Source organism: Neomonachus schauinslandi, chromosome 5 (genome assembly GCF_002201575.2).
Source record: "Neomonachus schauinslandi chromosome 5, ASM220157v2, whole genome shotgun sequence".
Classification (NCBI taxonomy): Eukaryota; Metazoa; Chordata; class Mammalia; order Carnivora; family Phocidae; genus Neomonachus; species Neomonachus schauinslandi.
Window position 1 is genome coordinate 95942111 of NC_058407.1, and position 25958 is coordinate 95968068.

At 51.3% G+C, this 25958-nt stretch overlaps 1 protein-coding gene across 1 annotated transcript; it reads right to left on the reverse strand.

Annotated features, from left to right (window-relative positions):
* On the reverse strand, window positions 1-25958 carry CLSTN3 (calsyntenin 3). The gene is made up of 18 exons (XM_044914937.1): window positions 25866-25958; window positions 23365-23487; window positions 22720-22915; window positions 20855-21063; window positions 20435-20584; window positions 20033-20218; window positions 19320-19601; window positions 18406-18518; window positions 15715-15877; window positions 14687-14743; window positions 13824-13981; window positions 13542-13690; window positions 8891-9117; window positions 8416-8586; window positions 7448-7593; window positions 7107-7242; window positions 730-932; window positions 1-484 (listed from the first exon to the last, which is right to left on the reverse strand). Exons 1-18 carry the CDS (start codon window positions 25927-25929, stop codon window positions 344-346), a joined length of 2874 nt encoding a protein of 957 aa, XP_044770872.1. The 5' UTR covers window positions 25930-25958; the 3' UTR covers window positions 1-343.

The window sequence follows — 25958 nt, forward strand, 5'->3', positions numbered from 1 at the left end:
CCTCCCCTGGCCGCTAGTGACGCCCCCACCCCCCATGCAACGCATGGCTGGTAGGGGAGAGACAGAGACCTGGGCAAGCTAAGGGGCCGCTGCCTTGGGGGCAGAGAAGGCAGCCAGAGTCTTCTGGGGAACAGGAGCCCAGAGGCACAGTAGGGAGGTGGGCTGGGGGCCGCAGGGGGAGGCAGATCCCGGTGAGGACCACTGGGATTTGGGGATTAAAGGATGACTCATTCTGAAGAGCTCTCTCCCTCTTGGTCTCTTCTCTCAGAATGTCATTGTCTCTTTTCTGGGGGTGTCTCTGTCTCACCAGGGCAGAATTCTCTGTTCGGGGAGGGGTGTAGCCTTAGTAGCGGTGTGGAGGGGTCTCAATGATGCGTCTCTCGTTGCTGCTAGGGGAGTCCGCAGCCTCTGAGTCACTGCTGTCCTCGTCCTCCTGCGGGCCACCAGCAGCCCCCGCCACACAGGCCTGCCGATTCTGGTAGGACTGGATAAGGCAGAGGGCAGAGAGCACGGGGCTCAGGGGTCTGCACACACCTCAGTGGTCTGCACACACCCCAGAGCCTCTCCTGTGGGGACCACGCTCCCTCGGGCCCCTTACCCCGCACCCTCTAGACCTTCCTCCTTCCCACTCACGGAGCTCAGCCTGAAGCTTTTTGCCCAGGGCCTGGCCATGCAGATGCTCCAGCTGAATCTTGACTGTGGCCTTCCCCACTTCCCAGTGCCACTCACCTCCATGGGGTTCACAATAATGGTGAGCGCTGAGTCATCCCAGAAGAGGTCAGGGTCCTTGGGGTCACTGGAGGCCTCTGGAGGCCCGCTGGCCCCTGAGACACGGCGGTGAAGGGAGTGGATGCGCACGAGGCCCAAGATGACCATGAGCACCAGGAAACCCACACACACCACAATGATGAGAGTCGCCGCACTAGGGACCACTGCAGGGAGAGCATGCAGTGTGAGGAGACTGGCCAGGCACACCTGCAGGGACTTGGCACAGCAGGGAGTGGGGGCTGGGGGCGTACCCGGGGGAAGAGGGAGTCCTGGAGTAGGAGAAGACAGGATTCCTGATGGCCCAGAAGGGAGGAATACCCATGCAAGCTGGAGGAGGACTAGCGCCCTATTGAGAAGAGCAGGAGATAGGGAGGAAAGGGGGTAGAAGAGCTGCTAAGGCCAAAGGGACAGAGAGAGAGGGAAGGAGGTATCCAAAGCGGGGCAAGGGCCAGGGGAGGAGAGCTCCCGGCCCAATGCTATCATGAGCAGCCCGATTCTCAGCAGACAGAGGGCAAGGATTGGAGCCTACCCAGGTTATTCTGCCTGTGCCTTCCCCAGGGGCCACTCAGCCTAAGAAAGAGGTGCCTGGTGCCCAGTGGGGTAAGGAGAGAGGCAGCCGCACAAGCTCAATGGTGCAAGAGGACAGACTGTCCTCCTGCATGGTAAGAGGAGAAGCAGGCCCCAAGCCTGGCCTGGCAGCCAGAAGGAGATGCTAGCACCCAAGGCTGGGGGACAGGTCCCAGGGGCAAGGAGCAGCCCCTTCACTCACCCACCTGGACTGAGCTCATTCCTGCTCTGTGACACTTCCCTCCTCCCTGTGGGCTCAGGGCTCCTGGGCATCTGGGGGTCCTGCTCCTCCCAAATCTCCCCCTGAGGTATACCCACCTCCCCCTTGGCCCTGTCACGCCTCTGGCCCGGCAGCCTCACTTTGACGCCTAGGCTCCGGGGAGCGTGGAGCCTGAAGGGCAGTGAGACGGAGAAAGGCGCAAGCACTCGCACGCGGACCTTAGAGCTGAGGGCGGCAAAGCAGATGCGGACGCACAAGCACATGCCCGGGAAGAGCATGTGGGCACACAGCCGGGCGACAGCCGCCACACCCCGCACCCGAGCCAGGACTCTGCCGGCCTGCACCCCCGCCCGCACCAGCCCCCTGGCAGCCTGCGCGCACAGCAGGAGCAAAGGCATGCATCTGAGCGTCCCCAGCAGGGCAGAGCAGAGCCGTACGTGCAGCGTCCCCCAGCTCCCTACCAGCTGCGCGCACCCGGCAACCCCCTGGAGGAAGACACGAACAGCACAGACGCGCGGGCTGTGAGGGCCACAGAGCAAGCAGCCGTGAGCACAGCCCCGGCCCCCACCCCCTGCACACATACACACAGTACCCGGAGCGGGAGGAGGAGGCAAAGCAGGAGAGCCCACAGCCCCATGGACAGCACGTGGAGGTGACGATCCCACACACATGTCCCCAGGCCGAGGGCCTGCATAGGCAGCTGGGTCACTGCACCCCACATGGGTGCACACCCCTGCTCACTGTTTGTGTGCACAGAGGGCTCCGTGAGGCCCAGAATCTGGACAGTCCCGTGGCTAAGGGGGGGATTACATGTATGCATCCCATACACACACACAGCCCAGTCCCAAATTTACCCACAGACTTTAAGACTAACGTGTTGAGAAAGCAGAACATAAAGCAGCATAGAGCATGGGCACCGCACACACAGCCTGTTGCGCACCCCTCCTCCCCAGCCACCAGCTCCTGCAGACTGTCACAAGCTCCAGGGCCAACCAGGAGTGTGCAGACCGCCCTGCCGGAGCAGGCACGCTAACCTCACAGCTCCCTGAGGCCACCCTGATGGCTCCCTGCCAAGTTGGTCCCCATCCTGACCCGACCCATTGCTCGCTTGGGGCCACTTGCCAGTGAGAGCTGATCCTGCTGAACAGGTCAGGCAGGCTCCCTGGGTACCAGCCCTAGGGCAGAGATGGCTAGTTCAGCATTTCTCCATTGCCTCGGGATGGAGAAGAAGGGAAGAAGGGGACAGAGGTGCTTTTTCTGACCATCTGCAGGAAATAGTCCCTCCCAGGTCTCCATGTCAGTCGGTAAGATCCAGGAACAGTAATCCTGCCAGAGATGGCCCCTGTGGCTAAGCCCAGGGTCCAGAAGGAGTAGAGACCCTCCCCCAACTCGGAAAGCAGGCCATAGCAGGTAAACTTGCTCTAGGCACATAACGATGACAAGCCAAAGTTTCTCGTTTGTGCCTTAATCAAATGCATTTGTTCTTCTGAGCCCCAAGCCTGATGAAGGAAATGACAAGTTGGTTGCCAGGAATAAGAAATGGCTCCAGGAAAGACAAAATGCAGACCCTGTATCTGCAGGCAAACAAGCAGAGTTAATTAATTTAAAATGAGCCTGGAAGCCAGTGAGATGGCAGGATTTTTAAATTAGCAACAGACAAAAACCAAGAGTTTATAAAAAGTGCATTCAACCTTTCTTGCTGCATTAAATTCAAGCAGTTAATTCTGGCCTTGAATGACCTGCACGGCCAGCATGAAGGGGTGTTTTATCAAATGGCCTTGCAAAACTTCTGGTTTCAGTTGGTTGTGAGGACACTGTTGAAAGCCCTGTCCACAGTCCTGCTTGGTGCCCCCTTTCTGAAGAGCTTTGGGAGAAACTTCTTTCCGCTCTCAGTCCCAGGACTTCTCTTGAAATACTGATTGGCTCTTATCATATGACTTTCATAAGTGCTCAGGTTTCCTTTTGCTTAAGCTCAGAGTCCAAATTCTGGCCCACTCTAGCAACCACAAATATCTCAGAGTATGTATTTTATGAACGGACTTTATTCCCCACCTGCACCTTATTCTTCTTTCAGAATTGTCCTTTCCTTCCCACTCCTTAGTTCAGTTTCCTTTTTTTTTTTTTTTTTTTTTTTTTTTAATGTAGGCTCCACGTCCAGCACGGAGCCCAACATGGGGTTTGAACTCACGACCCTGAGATCAAGACCTGAGCTGAGATCAACAGTCGGACATTTAACCGACTGAGCCACCCAGGCGCCCCTATGCTTACCCTATTTCATTGTAGGTCTTCCTGCAAAGCTTCAGAAACTTGTAAGAAACAAAATAGGGAAACAGTTCCCAAACTTTGCTGCACATTGGAATCACTTGGGGATCTTTAAAAACCACCGATGCCTGGCTTCCACCTCCATCCTGATTTAACTAGTATGGGGCGTAAAGTAACCTAGGCACCAAGCGTTTTTACAGCTCCCCAGCCAATCCGACATGTATCAAAATTCGGGATGACTAGATAAATATGGTCTTCATCGTCTTGCCTCGCCCTTCTGAGACAACCTTATTCTCCCTAACCCCAAACACCCCAAACCAGCTGCCCACCCTCCATTCTCAAATTCTCATTCTCTCTCCTGCCCAGCCAAAATCCCTTCTATCCTTCAAGGTCCAAGCTCAAACTCTACCCGCGCCCCAAAACCTTCTCTGACTGTCCCAATTCACACGATCTCTCTTTTCTGGCACTCTTAGGAGTTTCAGAGAAATGAACCCCCATCCCACTGGAGGGGACTATGCCTCCTTCGGTTTCCCCCTGGCTGGAGCAATTTGAAATTGCAAAGCCATGACTCCGTAACACCACACTTGCAGTTGGGAGGGTTCCTGGACAGTCGGGAGGTGAGAGGAAGGAACACTGTGAAGAGTCAGAGACGGCATATGGAATGGGTTTTATGAAGTGGATCTCCTGGTACGCTCAGGAGACATCCATCACCAACGGTTTTAGGTGAGCTATGACTCTGCCTCCTACTCAAGCCAAAATAAGGGGAAAAGCAAATGCAAGCTGCCTCTCTCAATTGAAATCTCAGAGGCAAGTTTGGCTGGCCTAGACATCAGCTCAGAATAGTGGATGGGGAGGCTGGGTTTCACTCTGAGGAGGTGAAGCAAGGGCAACCCTCACACACCCTGGAGCACCCCCAGGCAGTTTCAGGGGATGAGGGGTGAGAAACATGGCCTGCCAGGCCAGCCACTGTGGGGCAACTGGCTGCTCAGGGCACAAAGCTCTGGGATAGTTACAACAGGGATTCCCTCCCCACAGAAAACAAAGATTGAGAATCTCACCAGGCCCAGGAGCAATGCCAGTCCAGATCTACTTTGAGCCTAACCTGAGTAGCAGGACCCAGTATCCAACCCAGATGAGGTTGAGTAGGATGATTCCCAAGGAAAGAACTGGACAAAGAGCTAGGGAATCATAAGGGGGTGGGGGTGGGGCAGCTGGCCCCAAGGGTCTTTTTAACAAAAATGGGTTTAGCTTGCTCACAGGTCTCTAAAGATTGTGTGAAGTTTCTATGAACCCTTGCAACTTGGTTATGCATTATGCTCCCTCTTCACCCTACTTCCCTACTCCCTCCACCCCTACCTCCAGCTGTTTTGTTATAGTGAGTAAAAACACTTAGAGAGGCCCCTGCAGGTGTTTTCGGAGAGAGCAAGGAAGAAGGGAGCCAGTCCCAGGGAAAGGGAACACAGGAGACTCTAGTGGTGGCCACCACTTAAGGAGAGGAAACCAGATGGAATCCCTGGGGGTACCAGGGAGCTCGCCTCAGTCAAAAAAGCCCTAGGAAACCCTCAGGAGCTCCCCCAAATTATATGCAACTATAAAGTAATGAGAGAAAGAAAGAAAAAAAGAAGAAGGAAGGATTGAAGGAAAGAGGAAGGAAGGAAGGAAGGAAGGAGGGAAGGAAGGAAGGAAGGAAGGATTGAAGGAAAGAGAAAGGAAGGAAGGGAGAAAGAAAGAAAAAAGAAAGAAAGAAAGAAGAAAGAAAAGGGAAGGGAAGAAAGGAAAAGAAAAAAGAAAAGAAACGAATAGAAAAAAAAGAAAAAGCAAGCATCAAACATAACTGGAGAAGGTATGGAAGTCAATGGTTAGTGCACAGGCTCTGGAATCCTGCTGCCTAGATCTGAATCCTGGCCCTTATCACTTTCTAGCTGTGTGATCTTGGATAAAGTGCTTAACCTCTCTGGGCTTCCATTCCCTTGCCTTTTTTAAAGGGCATAATTCTAGTACCTATTTCGTTTGTTGTTTTTAAGGACTAAATGAGTTAGTATGTGTAAAAGCCCACGAGCATGGTGCCTGGTACACATCTATGTGTTCACTATTAAATGTATTGATATGAGCTCTGTAACTTTCAATGTCATGTTTGGTGGCCATGGACTTCTTCCAAGGAAGCATTTTCAGAATTCCTTAGGGAATTGCCTTCAGAGCCCGTGATACACCTTTTGACTTTCTTCCAAAGTGACAAATCTGGGCCCTCTGAGAGTAGGTTGTATGTTTAAAAACTTCAAATGATATCCAGAGCCAAGTCTGACAAAAGTGGCTGATGAAACTGGGTAATACTGAAATGGGTCAACAGCAAGGTGTATCTAAAAAGTAATAAAAATAAATGCATCACATAAATTGACTTCGAAAGCAATTCTAAAAGGGATTCCAAAAATCATTTTCAGCATTGTCAGAATCATGTTGCAGCTTTTAATAATGTGGAAGAAAATCATTTTATAATATTAGGTGTAAATACCAGGTTATAAAATAGTTTGATCCCAACTTTGTAAAAAAAAAAAAAAAAAATAGGCACAGAAAAAAACTGGAACATTAACAATGGCTTCTTCTCCGTGATGGCTGATTTTTCTTCTTTATACTTGTAGTTTCTAGTTTGTCTACAATTAAGCAACTCTTAAATTGGGAATTAAGCTTTGCATCACTGGTAAAGGCCCGCGGCCAGGGAACAAGATTGCTCAGAAGGGCAGCTGTCCATCTAGATTTAGTACTTTGCCTAGTTGCACACTTTGTTCTAGAAAGACTTACGACTTTATAGATAGCACATAATAATACATGTAATAGCCCCAACTTTCTCCTTGAGGATAGAAACTGTATTTATCATATAATTCTTTTATGTTCCTAATAGCACTTTAGGACAGTACTAGTACACAGTAGGTGCTTCATAAATACTTGATGGCTTCACTACAGAGGACCCCTAGGTCCAGGGCTAATTTGATATTGCTGGGGGCGGGCAGCAGGAACAACAAAGGCACCTAAACCCCATACCAACTTTATGATGCCGGGCATGAGCGTCCCTGGCAATGAATGACACAGGCTCATATTCTCCCTGAGGGAAAGTTAATGGTCCAGGGGGTTACAGGGATTGGCACAGAGTGGTCACTTAAGTCAGGTAGCACAGGGAACAGAACCATAGCTCCACTAGCCTCCTCCCCTCTCAATGATGGAGGAGAAGAGGCCTGTGCCCAGCCTGCTCCCCGCCACCGCCCCGCCCTGCCTGGCCCCACACGGTCTTACGTACTAGAGTTTCGGTGGGAGCTGGCCAGGCTGTGTCCGGCCATCTCAGGAGGGGGCTGGTGACCACGGTGCAGGAACTGCTGGGAGCTGAGCATGTGGCTGGGGTGGGCCACCCGGTTCATGCTATGCAGGACATTGACCTGGGGAGGGAGAGCTCAGTGGGCACCCGCTTCTCTGCAGGTCCCACTCCACTTCGTTAGAGCCCATCTGCTAACCCTGCTCCACAGCATCTCCTCTGCCACCACCAGGTGGCTCCTCCGTGCTTCGATGCCCACTCCCACCAACTATGGGGTCTCAGTCTGCTCCTGTGGGGGAGCTGGGGAGGGAAGGAGACTCTCTGAATACCTCCACGATGAATTCATTGCTGGAGTAACGACCATTCATTTCTGAGCAGGACAGCCGGAATTTCCTGGCATAGAGGGCAGCTCCGTGTCTTAGCCGATAATGAGCCTGCCTCAGGATCTCTTCGTACACAGTGATGCTCTCCACCCCTGCGGGAGGAGGAAGCAGCTCAGGGCAGGACCCTCTCTCTCAGACCAGCTGATGGCACACACAGCCCCAGCATGGACCAGTCCCAACTCCTCAGCAGGGGGATGACCTGAGTTCTCCTGAGAGATGTACCCCTCCACCCCTGGCCTGGCTTTGACTGACTGGGATAGAGTGACTGGGATCCATTTCCTGCTCTGCTCTTCTCTAAAAACTCTGTGGCTGAAGAGAAGGCAATAAGGACACCCTGCAAGACAAAGGGAGGAGGCAAGCAGGAGGGGAACAGAGAGAGTGGAAAATACAGAAGTCCTCGGTGAGGCTCTGGAAGGGAATGGAAATAGGAGGGAACCAGTTATGATGATCTTCTCCTCCCTTATGGAGGGTCCTTCAGAGAACAGCAGGCTTCCTTCGAAGCTACCAAGTCATTACCACTATTCATTAAGATGTGGGCACATGAGTTAAAGCTCTGATGTGTACAATAGATCGGAGAGGTGGAAGACATAGAGAAGATAGCTAGGACCAAACAGCTGAAGGACTGAAAGCTCATCAGGGAAGACTGAGCCACAGGAGGAGTGAAACCAGGAACAGAGGGGAGCCAGGGTGTAGAGAGAAGCAGGGACAAAGAACCACTTGGGAGCCCAAATGCCAGCACAGCCCTTCTGGGGGCAATGTGGAAGCCAGAGGAGCTTCCCCAGGCTGGCAAGGTGCAAGATGGCACTTGGTCACGTCCCTAGGCCTGGAAGGAGGACCCTCTGGAATTCCCAGAGACTTGATCGTGGGGAGGGGCGCACACAGAGAAAGAAGACAGGCTCTCAGTCCCCACTGACCGGCAATGGTGAGGTAGGCAGACGTGTTGGTGAGCTCCAGCCCTCGCTGCTGCAAGGATGCCATGTCCAGGAGCAGGCTTTCCCGCTCGGGGTCTAGGTCATCCCCCACCAGGGAAATCTCACAGCCATCCAGGTTATGCACGATCTCATCTGACATGCGTGTGTCTGTGACTGGATGGGAGAGAGTCAGCATACGGGTCACAGCCAAAAGACCCACCTCGTGGCCATTCGTCCTCCCCTTCCAGGCTCAGCCCCTGAGAGCAGTCAGCATCATCATTTTCAAAAACGCCATTACCCCATACTTTCCTCACACCCACAGGCCTCCTCCTGGCTCTATGTCCTCATGTAAATGGTTCTAGGCAAGCAAATGCAGGATGAAGTCACTCGCATTTCTAGCCCCAGATTTTCTCCCTCCCTCTGGTTCCAGACATGGGCCGTTTCTCAGGATGACATCACTCCCTGGAGTCATCCTTACCTGTGCCCTGCCAACTCTCATCCTTTTTGACTTCCACCTGGTGAGAAATGGAGCAAGTGATTTGAAGATCCGGGAACAAAGGGATCCCCTCAGGTCCCTCAAACTCCACAGCTGGGCGGGCAAAATGAGCAGTGCCACTTAGCAGGATCTGGGGGGCATCAGGCTGAAGAACCACCACGTAGCCCTCCACTTCGGGGATGGAGACACAGGATTCTTCGCTGAAGCACCTATACGACAAGAGGGGAGGGAGGCAACTTGTGACCCTAACATCTCCTCCCCTATGATCCATACTCTGTTTCACCCCTCCGGGCCTCCATCTCTACAACAGACACCCCATGTCACGGAGAGGGAGGGGAAGAGAGAGGGATAGTTTCTCTGCCGCAGCACCACTACCCCTTCGTAGCAAAGCTGGAGGGGAGATAGCCTTTCCTGGGAGGATGCCACTTCGGGAAAGGGTCAAGGACAGATCAGGCGACCCTGACCTGCAGGGAAGAGAACATCATCAATGCCCTAATCCAAGATTATGGAACATCTATCAAACTTCATTCTACAAACTGAACCTACAAAAATGTTTACACATACACAGTTCTTTACTCAGGGGATTTAAATTAAAACATGTTCAGTAAAATATCTAGAAGATACATGTCCAAAAATACTCAACAACAAAAGTGGAGGGCAGGGATATGGTGGGGGAGCCTATCCAAGGATGTCCTCCTCCTTGGTGTGTCTTCCATTCATTCCCTTCAATATCAGAGAAACCTACTTTGGTAGGTAAGCTAATGTGACAATCTTAGACCTGCTTCCATGGTCCCATGAAGCCTCACTGACCCTGGCACCAGGAGAGACTCCCTAAAGCACTCAGCCAGGCCAATCAACCCACAGCACAGCTGCTCAGGAAGGTGTTCCCAGGGTCACCTCCAGCCCCATGCTTTGCCAATCAATAAGAATGACACCTCACCTTCTCATCACACTTGCTAGTTTCTGAAGCATTTGTGCATATTATTTCATTCAACCTTATTTCAGCACTGTGGACTCAGGATAAGAAACCAAAGATGATCAAGCATCTTGGTCACACAAGAACTATGTGTCCGAAGTCAAGGCTTAAACCTACTCTTCTTATTCCAAGGTCACACTCTTTCCACTGAACCACGGCCACTATTTGGGGCCTGGGTTTGCACCAGTCAAATTTATTTATAAAGAAGTACCCCTTGAACAAGCAGCCTTCACAAGGGAGTTGGTAACTCAGAAGCAGGGCCTATGGTCCATATGCTTGTGCTAACTGAGGGCGTATTACTGAGTGTGCCCGGCTTGACCATGGGAGCAGAAAGGGGAAGGGGTAACCTCAGCAGATACGATGAACTCAGAGCCCCTGACGTTACCAATGTCCACAACCTGTGGGGCTTAAGAATCTGCACGGTTGGGGCGCCTGGGTGGCTCAGTCGGTTAAGCGACTGCCTTCGGCTCAGGTCATGATCCTGGAGTCCCTGGATCGAGTCCCGCATCAGGCTCCCTGCTCAGCGGGGGGTCTGCTTCTCCCTCTGACCCTCCCCCCTCTCATGTGCTCTCTCTCATTCTCTCTCTCTGAAATAAATAAATAAAATCTTTAAAAAAAAAAAAAAAAAAAGAATCTGCACGGTCATTCCAAGGGGCCCAGATCAAAGCCTCTTGGAAACCAACGTCAGCTGACCCTGAAAACACAGGCTCCAACAGACATCCCCACTGCAGTGAGCAGTCCAAAGGAGACCCAAGGGGCAACAGGGGGCTGGCCCTGACCCGAAGGCACTGATGATCTGGTCAAGAGCTTAGATATGACACACAACCTCAAAACAATGGCAAACGTAGTCATCATCATGTAAGCAGAACGAACCAAAACCCCTGAGAGTTTAGAGAGGGAGAGGTTATTTCTGGCTAGGATGGGACTGGAGCATTTGGCAAGGGAGGACAGAAATAGTCAAAAGAAGCAGTCACTTAGCTGCCTTTGAGGGAGGGTAGGACTTCACCAGGCAGAAGGTAGAGCCTTGACTGGATGGTGAGGAGTGTACCAAGGGGAATAGAGAACATGAGGCAGGAAAGCTGGGGTCAGATGGTTGAAGGCTTCGAGTGTAGTTTTTGAGCACTAGCCAAGAGGAGGCCATTGATATCTTCTACATCAGGGAAATATGAGGATGAAAATTCTGATTTATGACCACTACTAACCTAGCCTCTGGTGAAGGGTGAACTGAAGTTAGAATACTAGAGATGGGTCAACTCATTAGGAGGTTATGGCAATAGGCCAGGTGAGAGAGATAATCAGAGCCAGGGCTGGAGTCCTAATAGCAGAAATGGGGAAAAAGGAGACAGATTCCCCGACACCCAGCACAGGCAGGATCAGGGTGACCTGGCAACTGATGGGGCATGGAGAACAGACAGGGAGAAATCTGAGATGACTCAGAGGTCTCAAGCTTGAGTGATTGCAAGGGCAGAGACACCATCACAAAAATAGACTTCAGGGGGAGGGGCTAGTTTGGGTATCAAAGGTCATCATTTCGTCTTCAGCTCATCTGTTTGAGGTGCTGGCAGAACTTCTAGATAGAGGTTATAGCAAGGTATAGGTAGAGTCAAGGGCTAAGGGAAAAGGACAAAGTTAGACAAAAAGATGTGGTAGCCATTTATTCAGAGGTTAATGCCACAAACTAGGTGGACTTTCCAAAAAAAAAGAGAGGAACAAACCTTAGGGAAAATCTGCATTGACAAAATACTTGCATAAATCTGGCTCTAAATGGACAGAGCTCCAAGAACTGAACTTGGGAACCTTGGGAAGCCACATGGACTAGGGCAAGGCTATGTATCAGAGATCGGGAGGTATTGTTAGGTACCTGCCTCTCTCTCTTTCACAGTTGCACATGCGCGCGCGCACACACACACACACACACGCAGCTCTCTATTTTCTCCAATGACCTCAAGGATGTATTAGGTTAGCACTAACCCCACGGTAGCCCTATAAATGGAAAAATGAGAGCTCTCTTTCTTGACCTCATACGGAAAACAACAAGACCCTGCCCCCTACTAAAAGACCAAAGTCAGGTTGCCAGCCCTTGGAAAAGCCTCTCCCCCGGGCCTGAAAGAGGTAGGAGGAATTCAGATGAATCCATCAACACAGAGGATGTCAACTCCTCCTTGCAGAGTTCCATCCTAAGCCAAAAGACAGTGCTGTCCCTTCTGACATGGCTCCTGAGTCACGTGAAGGGCATGAGGCAATTGCTTGGTCTCTGGTGAGTTAAACCCTATATAACTGCATGACTGCCCTTCAGCAACTAGAGTTCCAGCTAGAACATGGGGGGGGGGGCATGCTCAGCTCTGGTCTGTGCCCACGTGACCCCAGCTACCTGTGGCCTTCAGCTCTATACTGTGACCACACCACAGGCTAGAAGCATGATTCCCAAAATCGGCTGCCCGGCCTTCCAGAGCTCTAATTGTGAGATCTGATAATCATGCCCAGTCACTCTGTAGGGCTCAGAGTTCTCTCCTCCCCGTCTCTAAACCCACCATTCCCAGGAGAGGGACAAGCCAAAGATGTTTATCTTCATATCGCTTATGGAGAAACTGAGGCAGAGCAGGGGTATGCTTGTTCAGGAATCCTGACTCCTACATTGTGTAATCCACCCACTAGATGGCAGTATCTCCTAAAAACTGCCCCACAAACACTAGGGGTGAAAATGCCTGCATGTAACAGCCAACATTGGTGCAACAGGCATTCTGCTAAGCTTTTGATCTGGATTGTATCATTTAGCTCTCATAACAATTCTGTGAGTTAGATTCTATTGTTATCCCTGCTTTACAGCATTTGCTCAGTGTGAAAAGCTAGTCGGTAATACACTCTACGTCCATAACTATTATGATTTCATTACCTCTCAATTAATCTGTATTTTTAAACACCTAATATACTTAAACCTTGAAATAATGTACATTTTTTCTTTTAAAGAATTAAAATTATTTGCTTAGAATTCAAAGGTTAGCAAACTTTCTGTGAAGGGTCAGACAGTAAATATTTTTGGCTTTTTGGGCCATACAGACTGTGTCCCAACTACTCAGCTCTGCCATCATAGTGTGAAGTAATATGCAAATGAATGGGAATGGCTGTGTTCTAATAAAACTTTATTTACAAAAACAGGCAGCAGGCCAGATTTGGCCCCAGGGCCATTGGTTGCCAACCCCCAGATTTAGATCATCTTATTTGACTTTGCAAGAACTTGATGAATCAAGACTAAAATAGGTGAAACAACTAGAGCTATTTGCTCAAGGTCATCCAGGCAATTAGTATTGAGTCAGAATTAATGTCAGATCTCCCAGCTCCCAATCCAGTACCCTGTCCGTCCCACTTTACATATCAGCATAGAGGCACAGAGAAAATTAAAACCCCAAAGTCCTGGAAGGGTGGTTGGCAGAAAGAGTAATGAATCCGTTGTTTAACCCTTGAGTCTAGTCCAGGCTCTTCTACAAACATTGCTATGTCAACTGAGCAGGTAGGTCAGTTTGTCTCTGGGGGCCCGGCCCAATCTCCCCATCCATACAGTGAGGGAGGTGTGCCTAGCCCTGGGTGACCTCTAAAGCCAAGGAGTTCTGACACCATCTGGCTCTGCTCTGTGATTTGACCGCCCCACCCAACACTCACTTGACTGCAGTGGTGAGGCGCAGGGGCCTGACGCCAGGCGTGGCAAAGCGCAGAGTGTTCATGTAAGCCACATGCTGCAGGGCATGGTTGAAGGTCTCCACATCATCCCCCTCCAGGGTGAGCAGGGACTGCGAGGGGTTCACGTGGACCTGGGCCCCAGACACAGACAGCTGAGAGCAGGACCAGGAGGCAGGAGAGGAAGGGAGCAGAGGAGGAGAGGTGGGCAGGGTTCCGGGGCAGGGGGCATGCCCGGAAGGACAGGGCTAGAGGAAGGGGCTATACCTTCATGCCTTTGCCCAGGCTCTCGAAATCCCTATAGTCCAGCCCCTCCCGGCATGCATAGAGGCACTCGATGACCTCGCGGCTCTCCAGGCGGCCTGAGCGCACGCTGAAACCAGCCAGGTAGCCGTGGAAGTAGTGGTGGATCGGCAAGGGGTCTCCTAGGGCAGGAACACAGGGGCGAATGGGAGGTGAGAGTGGGTGAAGGGAGAGGCGGCTGGAGCAGGAAAAGGGGCACAGAGGAGGGGCAGAAGGCTGGAGAAAGAGCATGAGAAGGAGAAATGTGGAAATGAAAAAGAAAGAAGAGACCAGGAAATGAGGCTGGGGGGGACTGGAGAAAGCAGAAAGGAAGACCAAAGAGGGAATAAATCCAAGGAGAGGAGAAGGGTGAAAACCAAAAGCAACAGAAATGAGAAAAGCTCCCAGGAGAGGGAGGAAGGACAGGAGTGGGACCAAAGGGAGGAAAGAGGAGCCAGTGGAGGAAAAGAAGGCGAGAGGGCGTGGTCACAGGTCATGCAAGGGGACCCAGGGGGACGTGTGGAGCTTCGCAGATGCCCAGATCTCCCTGTGTGGGACCGCCGCCTGCCTCCCACAATCCGATCCACTACGTGGAAAGCCAGCAAGAGAACTCCTCCACTTCCTTCTGTGGGCAGGAAGGGACACCCAGGATGCCACCAAGCTCCATCTGGCCTTACCTCTCCAAGGGAGCCCTCCCTTGCAGTAGTTCATGGAGGCTCTGCCCCTGGTGGCATGGGCAGCAGTAACTATGAGGCTGGCTGGGATTTGGGGTTGGGATGGAATCAGGAGCACAGCACAGAAAGTTAAGGTGAGAGCTCTCTGGTCTCCAGTTCTTATGCACAGAGTACCTTGTGTGGTGTCTGTACTGTTGTCTCCTCCCTTTTCCTTCTCTTTGTTCTTTTCCTCTGGAGGAAAAAAAAAAGTGGCAATGAGTTTAGGGTTGTGGGGACAGATTGGCAGCAAGGAAGAAGAGGTCTTCCCTGCTCTGTCCCAACCTGGGTAGGACTGGCAACCTGTCCACCGATGTCACATCTCAATCTCTCTGGCCTCTGCTAGAGACCAACCCCCAACTATGTTGCTGAGAAAACACAAACACTCTTTGCCTTCCCCCATTCTCTACTTCAGTTCCCTGCTTGTTCTTTCAGAGAATTTACTACAATTTACCATTTGTATATGACTGCTTAGTTTTTAAAAATCTACCTCTCCGACTAAAATGTAAGCTCAAAGAAGGCAAAGATTTTGTTCCATCTTATACTCCATTGTATCCTCAGAACTAAGCAGAATGGCAGAGCCTTACCTGGTATTTAACAAATATTTGTTGAATAAATAAGGGAAAAGAAAAGCAGAGTCATGTTACTAATATTCGCAACAAGGGGGGAAAGATCAAGCAGCAGCAAATGGCAGACTGTCTCTTTTAAAGAGTGCAACAGAAAACAAAAGCTTTTGTAGATAGCCCTCAATGGGTAAGACACACACACACACACACACACACAGGCACACACGTGCACACATGCTCCCAGAAGGAAAAAAAATGAAAGAAGTAGCTTAAGGAAAATTGATGACTCTCTGAAATATTACTGACCTCCAGCAAGGGAATGTACTGTGGAAATCATCCCTTTGGTGGAACAATGTGGGCACTGGCCAGAGTTATACAAAGAGAGATTCCGGTGCTGCCTGAGGTTATGACTGGTTGAATAGGTTGCAAATGGCGGGGAGGGGGTTCTGGGGTCTCCTCCACTGGAGATCTCTCTGAGTCATCCCGCCCAACTGCAGGGTGATGCATGAAGTCAAGCTGCCCTTTCTCCTTCACCAATAATCCTAAGCCACTAGAGGTTCCAACCTTCTGTGTCTTCACTGAGAAGCTCAGGGGACTTACCAGTCCAGCAGGCCCCAATCATGAGAGCAGGTTCCCTTCGGGGTGGGTGGATGAGACCATTGTCATGGATGAGGGCAGGGTCAAACGAGATGCCATCGGCATAAAGTGTGACTGTGGGGAACTCCAGGTTCAAAGCATAGTGGTGCCACTCATCATCACAGACCTGGGGGTGGTGGGCAGCATAAGGGCAAGAACCCTCAGTTACTTTATCTTCAGGGAACTAACACAAGGTACTGCCCCTTCTCCTGGGAGACAGGGTACAGTCCCTCATATTCCTAGCTCTATCAGCAGGGCTTACTAGTGAATTGCTGCCTACCCAGCTCAAGAAATAACATCCCTGCCCAAAATCTATCAGGCACCAAGTAAGTACCTAAAATTCCATTTTTCAGGCAAATCTCTAAAACTATAAATATTCCTAAGAGGAGGACCACACTATTTTATGAATAAATTCTTCCCCAAAAGTGTATGTATGTATGTATGTATGTATGCACTGGAAGGTCTAGAGAAGTTTGTAACCAAACAGTAAAACAAAGAGGCTCCCCTTGGAGGTTTCTCCTAGGGTCAGTCAAGATGGAGGTGGGGGATAGTCACAGGAATCAGGGGGTAGAGAGTTCTCTGCCTTATCAGCTTCTAAGTGCTGGAATGCCTCTCAAGATTCAACCTAGACCCTTTTCCCTTTTCTCTCTACATGCTCTTCCTAGGAGTTACTTCATCTGTTCCCATGGGTTCAGATATTTATGCCAGTAACTCCAGAATCTACATCTCCAGTGCAGAGCTCTCCTTTGAATGCTGGGCTTTCCACCTGGATGTCTCACAGGTCCCTCAAATTTAATATGTGTAAGATGGAAGTCCATACCCCTTCCCAATCCCCTCGCTTCTCCCTGGGGCAGCATAAATGCTCCACTGTCCATCCAGTTGCTCAAATGGATGACCTACAGGATACCTTTCATCCTTCTCTTTCCCTCGCCTTCCACATCCAATCCATCAGCAGTGCTGTTGATCCTAGCTCCAAACAGAGCTAAAAGCTGTGGGTTTCTGTGCAGTTCTCTACATTGCCATGCATCAGTCAAGACCTCAACCTTTACTGTGGCAACAGCCTTATCTGGGTCCTTCCACTTTTATGTCCCTTCAATACATTCCTCCCATAGTTGCCAAGGGTATCGTCTTAAAATGTCACTCTGATCAGATCAGCTCCCTGATTTGAACCCTTCAAAAGGCTTCCTGCCTCTCATAGGAAATATCTAAACAAACCCCAGCGGACAAAGTCCACTGTACAACCTGATCACTGCCCATTTCTCCAACCTCATGTCCAGTCTTTCCCCCTTGTTCACTGTATTCTAACCCCACTGGCCTTCTTCCCATGCTTGGAACATGCTGAGCGCTTTCTTGCCTCAGGGCCTTTGCATCAGTTCTTCCCTCTGCCTAAAACACTTTCTTCTCACCCATTTCTCATCCTTTAGAACAAAACTTAAATTTCACCTCAATTAGGCCTTCCCTGAACATCTGATCTAAGGTGAATTCCTCTCTCTTTGCCTTCCCCCATTCTCTACTTCAGTCCCCTGCTTGTTCTTTCAGAGAATTTACTACAATTTACCATTTGTATATGACTGCTTAGTTTTTAAAAATCTACCTCTCCAACTAAAATGTAAGCTCAAAGAAGGCAAAGATTTTGTTCCATCTTATACTCCATTGTATCCTCAGAACCAAGCAGAATGGCAGAGCCTTGCCTGGTATTTAACAAATATTTGTTGAATAAATAAGGGAAAAGAAAAGCAGAGTCATGTTACTAATATTCACAACAAGGGGGGAAAGATCAAGAAGCAGCAAATGGCAGACTGTCTCTTTTAAAGAGTGCCACAGAAAGCAAAAGCTTTTGTAGATAGCCCTCAATTATCCAATTTGTGGATTTTCTAGACCCTTCCTTTCCTTTTCTCTTTCTTCCACTTCCTGCCTTTTTTCAGCTATTTGCTTACTTGACACTCCACTGGGGCTTACAAGAAAAATAAAAGGAGATGGGAACTCAAATTAGTCCCCACTGGTCCTCGTGGTCAGCTTAGAGAATGAATAAAGCACAGGCTGCAACTGTCAGCTCAAGAAAGGATTTTACAATTTTTTTGTCTATCCTTCATAATCAGAGACTAGTACTGAGAATTAACACTTCTTCTGACTTATAAGGTCTATCACATCATTTAATCCTGCAACACCCCTGGGGTATACAATTCCTATTATTCCCATTTAATAGGCCAAGAAACTGAGATTTAGACATACCAAGGAAGATTTCATGGCTAGTGAGTTGCCCTGGCCAGACTCAAACCCAATCTGCATACCTCAGAATTACTTACTTTCTGGCTTACAACATGCTAACTGCTTGGGAGTCAGAGATATGTACTGTTAAAGTTCTAGGTAATAAAGGGATGAAATAAAACAAGGGAGAAAAGATGTTTGGTTGGGTATGATGTTAGTAGTAATGTGTTCCCAATTTCCTTTTAATCCCAGAGTGCTTTCTGCAGGAGACAAGCCTTGGAAAAGGAGAACAAGAGAACCTGGGAGCGGAATGGTCAGGAACTGAAAGTGGAGCATGAAGGGGGCACAGAGCAACCCAGAAAATGCCAACCCCTGCCCCAGGACCCTCCTTTCCTGGAAGTAAGTTATGCCCACCCAGCTCTCCCAGGAGCCTGGCACTGGCCTCACCTGCTCCAGCTTCCAGAGGAACTTGACTGGGCGGGCACTCTCCAGCAGAGGCCAGTAGAGAAAGGCAATTCTACAGCCATGGACGGTCAGTGAGTAGTGAGAGAAGCCGTCCTCTGAGGGGGAGAGGATGGAGACAGGGGTCAAACACAGGGCCTGAGGCAAGAACAGGTTCAAAGCACCAGAGAGAGAGGACGTGGGATTCTCATTACTCTCTCAGGTGCTCTCCCCCACCCCGTATTCCCTAGAGTCTCCTCCCTTTCTTTCCCTCTGACACACACAGAGTCCAGTCCAAGTGATCACTAGGGTTTCTCGAGCATTCTGATTGGCCAAGGTGCAACACTGGCCAGCCTGCTCCCACCCAGATTTCTACTGGTCCTTTGGTTGATGAAAACTCCATGGGTGACAACCCTTTTCAGGTCCAGAAAAGTGAGCTTGGAGAAGTGGCAGAAATGAAAGGTCTGGACAAGACTGAGCCAAGAGGGACTGTGCCACTGCAGTCCAGGGAAGGGGGGGCTTGGAAATGGAGCCAACTAGCCCTTCAAAGAGGAGGATAGGAGGGTGGTGGGAGAGAAAGAATGGGGTACACCACTATCCAGGCTTTTCCATTCCAGTGGACAGGCTTAATGGGAGTAGACTGGGGGGCAGCCTACCACATGGTGGGATGCAGGGGCATTGGGTGATTGCAGGTGAGAAGGGCAGCGAGTGGTCCCATTGCACTCTGAGAGCAGTAGGGTCTCAACCTGTTACGCAGGCAGTAAGTCACACAATTTCAGGAAGCATCAAACCTAACACTGCCATCTTACAAATGAAGAGAGAGGAAGTGACCTGTCCATAGCCACAAACTGGGCAGTGACAGAGGCAGGATAAGAAGCCAGTTTCCTCACTGTCAGACGAGTGCCCTGGGGAAGGCTCACCATTCTGGACAGTGTTACACACGATGGTTTCCTCTTCCTTCTTGCCCTTGTTGGGAGTGACGCCATGCTTCATCCAAAAGGACAGAGTAAAATGGTCACTGAGGCTGTCCTGGGGTCCAGAGCCCAGCCCAGCTGTGCCACCCAGGGGCACCTGCACAGCTTGGGTGCCATTGAACCAGTAGATAAGGCTGCTGTCCTGGCTGTAGTGCACCGAGAGTCCCGCTGTCCAGTTGGCATTGGGGCCAGGCATGGGCAACAGATCTACCTCCCCAGTGGCAGCACCTACAGAAGCCCCAGAAGGCACAAGTGTCAGAGCTGAGAGGCAGCAGATGGGGAAACAGGAAGCAGCCAGGGCAAGAGTGACTGAAGGAGAGAGATTTCCCACAGCTAGTCTCATGGCCTCTTCTGGCCTTTCAAAGACACCAGAGGGTGGACCTCTCTTCTAGGAATGGCTCTCCAATTAACTCATGCTCCAGCTCTTCATCTCTCCCTACCACTGTTCCACAACGTACCTGGTGATGGTCTTGTGCTAGGATCATGGGTCTTTGCAAACGACATATTGATTTGCTTTGGGGGCCACAGAGTTAACCACATGCTATAACCTCTGTAGATATATACCCCTGTGGGTGGGCAAGGGAAGGTGTAAGGCAGAGTCTTAGGGAAGAGGCAGAGGAAGGTCAGGGAGTGGTCTGGAAAGGGGAGGGCACACCCACCACAGAGTTTCCGCAGGGCCCGCTCTGAGTAGTTGTCACGGTCACAGCCCTTGGCCACATGGCTGGTCTGTAGCTCTATGGTGGCCTGAATATTCCAGAGAGGTTCATCACAGGTCTCCAGGCGGATACCAGGGAACAAAGCCAAGCTCCCTGCACCTGGTGCATATTCAATCCTTTTGTTCCAGCCTGCATAGGGGAAAGAGAGAGGGTAGTGGAGAGAGAAGAGAGGAAGGCAGCCCCTCTTAACCATTCTGCTCTTGTCATGTCCCCTGACATTCTTGGGTAGACAGCTGCAAGCCTGCCCCCAAATATCTCTCCCCTGTACGATAGTCAGAAGGGACAAGAAGGGAGACCAAGGGGAAAGATGATTCACAAGATGAGTCACAGAGTGGAGCTCCTCACCTTGCCAGCTGGGTTTACAGGTAGGCTTCACCTGGATCTCCACCTCGGCATCATCTGCTGCCCGTTTCTTCCCACAGTCATAAGCTGTCACCGTGAACTTGTAGAGCCTCTCACCACTGTACTGCAGCTTCTCCGTGTTCTCAATGTTTCCTGGGATGGGTGTGGGGGCAGACAAAGAGGGTAAGGAGCACTAGAGAAAGCCTAGGGGGCAAGGTGAAGACTCATGAGTCTATTGGGCAACAGGTGAATTAGGCAGCAGGAAGCTGGGAAGAAGGTATCTGGGGGGAAAGGCTCTACATTGGGAAGGAGGTTATGGAATGAGGATCTGAGGGGCACAAGTGGAGAGCTCAGCCCCGGGGTGTTCTGATGGATGTGGGTGTACAGGGCTGGGCAGCTGGGGCGGGCGGGGGATGGACACACCGTCATTGTCGATGAGGAAGGGGGTGTTGGGTGTGAGGATCTCATAGTAGCAGATCTGGCTGTACTGGGGGGAGCAGTCACCATCGATGGCTTCCACCCTCAGGATGCGGTCGTACAGCTTCCCCTCAGTTACCGCAGCACGGTACAGCCGCTCCACAAACACGGGGGCAAACTCATTTACATCGTTGACCCGCACATGCACAGTCGCCCTGCATGTACCAGAGCAGGAGGGGGGACAAGGAAGAGTCAGCCAGCCTCGAAACACAAAGAGAGGCACAAGGAGGAACGCAGACAGGGAGTCAGAGCAGACAGGAGCCCGTGTGTCCTAAGCCTATGGCCATGGACATGCTCATCCCCGCCCCCAGGACAGCAGGCCCCACAAGGGAAGGGGTGACTGATAGAAGGGGTAAGGAACAACCCCAGGGGACACCAGCAGCTGACTTGGAGGCTCCTGTACAAAATGCTATAGGTTGGGTGCCAAGACACAAACAGAATTTTATATCCAGCCAGCTGTTCTTCCACAATAATCAAATCCAATGGGATAATCAAGGAAGACACAGAGTAAAAGCCAAATTAAAACCAACCAAGAGATGGGGTGCCTGGTTGGCTCAGTCAGTGGAGTACCCAACTCTTGGTCTCAAGGTTGTGAGTTCAAGCCCCCACTGGGTGTAGAAATTACCAAAAAATAAAAATCCTTATGGGGCGCCTGAATGGCGCAGTCATTTGAGTGGCCGACTCTTGGTTTTGGCTCAGGTCCTGATCTCAGGGGCCTGAGATCGAGCCCCACATTGGGCTCCCCACTCAGCACAGAGTCTGCTTGAGTTTCTCTCTCCCTCTCCCTCTCCCTCTGCCCCTCCCAGCCGCGAGCTCATGCGCGCTCTCCCGCTCTCTCTCTCAAATAAATAAGTCCTTAAAAAAATAAATAAATAAAAATAAAATCTTTAAGACCAACCAGGAGAAGGGAAGTGGTATTTATATAAAAGCCGTAAGTCATCTGATATGAGCGCAAGAGGAGTGCTGCCTTTTGTGCATCCGTGTGCAATGTGCATGTCAGGTGTGCCCCCCCCCCATACTCAGGCCCCATGAGGCAAGCAGCCCTGGGGCTCTGCCTTTCGTACTGAGCCCTGCCCCTCACCAAGATCTAGGCACCCAGGTCCCAGAGGCAGGGTCCTATCTCCAAATGGAAAACTGAATCACAAGGAGCGGTGTATCACCACAGCCTCTTAGCAGCCCAGGAACCCTGACTGCCAATCTTTCTCCCATTCTCAGATGAGAAGTTAGCTGGACACAGTCATAAGATTCTCAGGCCCCGGCTTCATTCATGCTGGAGCCCTCTCCTGCCCACCCTCACCTAGCGCTGGGCATGAGTATACCATGTGTGTGAGTATGTGCACACTGCAGACTGGTGGGGCAGGTGGAAGGAATCCGGATGTGTGCTGAGGTGCTCATCGTCCTTCTCATTACACTCATCATCATAACTCCCATGTACTGAGCCTTTCCCATGTATCAGGCACTGTGGTGCACACTTTTTACATAAACCATCTCCTTTACCCTTCACAGCAACCTAGAGAAATAGGGATCATCATGTTCCCCATTTTACAGAGAAGAAAAGCAGATCAAGAAAGGCTAAAGAAGTCACCCAAGGTCATAAGATGCAGAACCAGGACTGGATCCCATAAGTTCTACTACATGTTTCTATCACCTTGAGTGAAGGCTCCTGGAGGACACGGCCCCTGTCCCTGACCCCAATGAATAGAGAGGGGAGGGGGTAGGTAACAATGACAGCAAGGACAGAGGACAATGAGGGGCTTAGGAAGAGGGAGGAGGACCTAGCAGCAGGGAGCAGGAGACAAGGGCTTCCTCACTTGTGGGACTTCTTGGTGTTGGCCCCGTCGGGGCCCTCGCCGCAGTCGTAGGCCTGGATGGTGAAGGTGTGCTCCTTCTGGGCTTCACAGTCTACTGGCTCCTTGGCCCGGATCAGCCCTTCTCCAGTTGCTTTGTCCAGAATCACAGCCTCAAAGGGCACCCCAGACCCATGGAGCCGGAAGCCACAGATCTCACCTGGTCCAGGGGGGAGGAAGGGATGAGGCTCCTTCTCTTTTGCCACTTTCAGCATCTTCTTCCCAGCCTCAACCTCCCTGCCTCAGGTTCGGCTTCACCTCTCCTTCCAAACCCCAGCCCTTCTCTTGCATATGTGAAAATGTTAATTTGTTAATTATCAGACGTACAGCTCCAACACCAGCTTCCCGGAGCTGCAACCTCTCAGAGCTACTGGGTCTGAGATCTGACAAAATCTTGATGTGGTTAACCCCTGCCTGCCCACGTCCTTCTCTCTGGCTCCCTGTACTCAGCCACCATCCTTAAGCCTACTTCTACCACTCTGCCAAGACCTCTTCCCCACTTCCACTGCTCTCCCTCCGGGGACTTCCTCCCCTCTCCTCCCTTGCCCTCTGCCTTCCCAACCACTTTTCTCTGTCCTACTCACCTTGCCATCCCCCAACCCCAATCACCTGCATAGCGCAAGGGGGCATCCTTGTCCAAGGCAAAGAGTGGTGGGTTCAGCAGGACTGTGTTGTCATTCTCCATGACGATGCCTTGGTATTCTGCCTCGATCCATGGCTTGTGCTTGTTGGCTGACCCCCACCCAGGGAGAGGAGAGGAAGCACCTGTGAGCTGGCTCTCCACTCCCACACAACCCAGACACACACTCCAGCATTATCACCCTTTCCACCCGCTGCAGAAACACCTGCAGGAGGAAGGGCTGAGGACAAGAAATCAGCATTAAAAGAGTCAGAGGGTCTGCGAGAGGTCGCACCCTTCTCCTACGGCAGGATTGGTAGTTTCCATGGCAACAGCCTACCCTGGGGGAGGAGGGGGACCACTATCTCCCCTGGGAAACGTGGTCAGAGGTGAAGAATTTTCTTTAGGGATTTCAAGTGTTAGAGAGTGGAGACTGGAGATTCAGGGAGCAGTGGTGGGCCATCAGAAGGCCCTGGGAAAGGGAAGGCATAGATTAAGGGCAGAGTTGAGATTAGAAAAAGAAGATCTAGATGTTTCCTGAGATCCTGAGTGTTTACCCTCTCCACCGCCACCATCACCCCATTTCAGTCCTGATCCCTCCACTCTGCACTTCTCCCAGCCAAACCCCAACCTAAGTCCATTCATCCTAAGAGAAGGGAAAATATAGGACAGAAGGAGGGGGACAGAGAGGGGCAGGGATGGAGTAGAGGAATCAATGCCAAATGACTGGACCCAGCACAGCCAACATCCTAAGGGATTATTGAACTGGCCTAGAAACAGGACAAATCCCCTCCCTGCTTCTCATCCCTACACCCAAGAGAGCACACTCATAGCCAGCACATCTCTGTGTCCCCCATAAGACCACCAAACCCCACACTCCCTGAACCCCACTTTTTATACAGACTCATGACTTAGTCCTACTTCCTGCCTACCCCACCCCTCTTCCCTTCAACCACCAGCCAACCAGGAGGGATGCGGGACTCACTCAGCCTCTAGATTTCCCCATCTCCTGCCATACTCAGCTCACTCAATTGTGTCTCCTCCCCAGGACCGACCTCCCATTAGCCGGGGGAGGGGCTACGGGGAAGGCACAGTGTTTTCCCTTCCCCTCTAAACCACCCCCCACCCCAACTGCCACTGCTTGCTCTATCTAATCCCACCATGCCAACCACCAAGCTCCCAAAGCACATTCATGATGGCCTGTCAGTGGAACATGGGTGGAGGAAGACATATCATCAAAGGGAAACTGAGTCACCAAAAGGAAACATGCCCAGTATGTGACGGTGAATAAAAAATCCTGATTTCCTATCTTTCCTCCAACCACACCACTAAAAGCCTTCTGGTACCCGAATACCTGCTCCTTTCTTGCAGATGACCACCAAAACCCCCTTCTCTAATGGCAGAGGAGAGAGCCACAAGATGGTGCTCAGAAAGCAAGCACAGGAAGTGGCAGGAGGCTAAGAAGCTGGGCTGAGGTCGGAGACTAAGGTGAGGAATCACAGCCTGAAGATGAAGGGGCTGCAGAGCAGCAAGGCCAGTGTTGGGCACCTTCTCCATAGCTTGCCCCCAGGTCTCTCTGTTCCTCTCCTCTTGGCCACAGACTCTACATGTGTTCACTTCCTTCACTCACTCCTGGCTCCCTGCCCTTCCTTCCTTGACTTTCCCTTCCCCCTCTCCTCACCTGTTCTTCTTGATTCCCCTTTCAATCTTCTTTCCCCCCCCCCCCCCGCCTCCACCTTTACCCTCTTTACCCTCCTTCTCATCCCCCTCCCACGCCTCATCTCCCTTGTCCTTCTCAGCTTTCCCTCTCACCACTCATTTAGCACCCCCCACACACACACCCACTTCTCCCCTTACCTGCCTTTCTCCACCTACCTGAGCCCTCTTCCCCCAACCCCTCTCTCCCTGCCCCCTCCACCCTGGTCCCTGTGCTGGCCTCACCCAGCTGAATTTCTCTGCTGTCTGCCAGAGAGGGCAGCTCTGGTAACCCTCAGCCCAGCTGTATGCAGGATATGGATGCAGAGGAACACGCCAAAACATACGTGCTCCGAATTGCTGAGCTGCAAGGAACTGTTTCTCCCCAGGATGGGATGGAGATGAACCAGATGGATCTGCCACACACCCTGAGTGCGGGCACACCCCAGTGAACACAGAGAACCATCCAGAGATGTCTGTCACCCTTCAGGGGCAAGTCCTTCCGAGACCTGAGATTTCTCCCGCAGGCAAAACTGGAGGATGGGGAGACAGAGACCCCAGGATGGAAATGAGGACCATATGGGAGCCAGAGAAGCACTGGGTAGAAACAGCCCAGAGAGGATGATGTGGGGAAGAGGATGTGAGGGAGAGAAGGGGGCAGCTCTCAGAAAACGGATGGGAAGAACCCACACCTGTCATTTGCCAGAGAGCTTCAACAGCCCCTGCTCACCCCTACCCCCACATGGCTCTGCCGGATACCCCTCTTTCAGTGCCCCCCTCCCCCCACCTCACTCACCTTTGTTACAGGAGCTGGAGGGGAGCAGGGAGGCCAGCAAGAGGGGCAACAGCAGAAGGGTCATGGTGTGGTGTGGGCAGGGCTCGGCAGGGC

Coding starts and splice junctions, on each gene's coding strand:
- CLSTN3 (XM_044914937.1), bottom strand. CDS start 25,929: ATGACCCTTCTGCTGTTGCCCCTCTTGCTGGCCTCCCTGCTCCCCTCC. Junction 14,744..15,714: donor GATTGGGGCCTGCTGGACTG/GTAAGTCCCCTG, acceptor TTTTTCCTCCAG/AGGAAAAGAACAAAGAGAAG. Junction 7,243..7,447: donor GCAATGAATTCATCGTGGAG/GTATTCAGAGAG, acceptor CTCCCTCCCCAG/GTCAATGTCCTGCATAGCAT.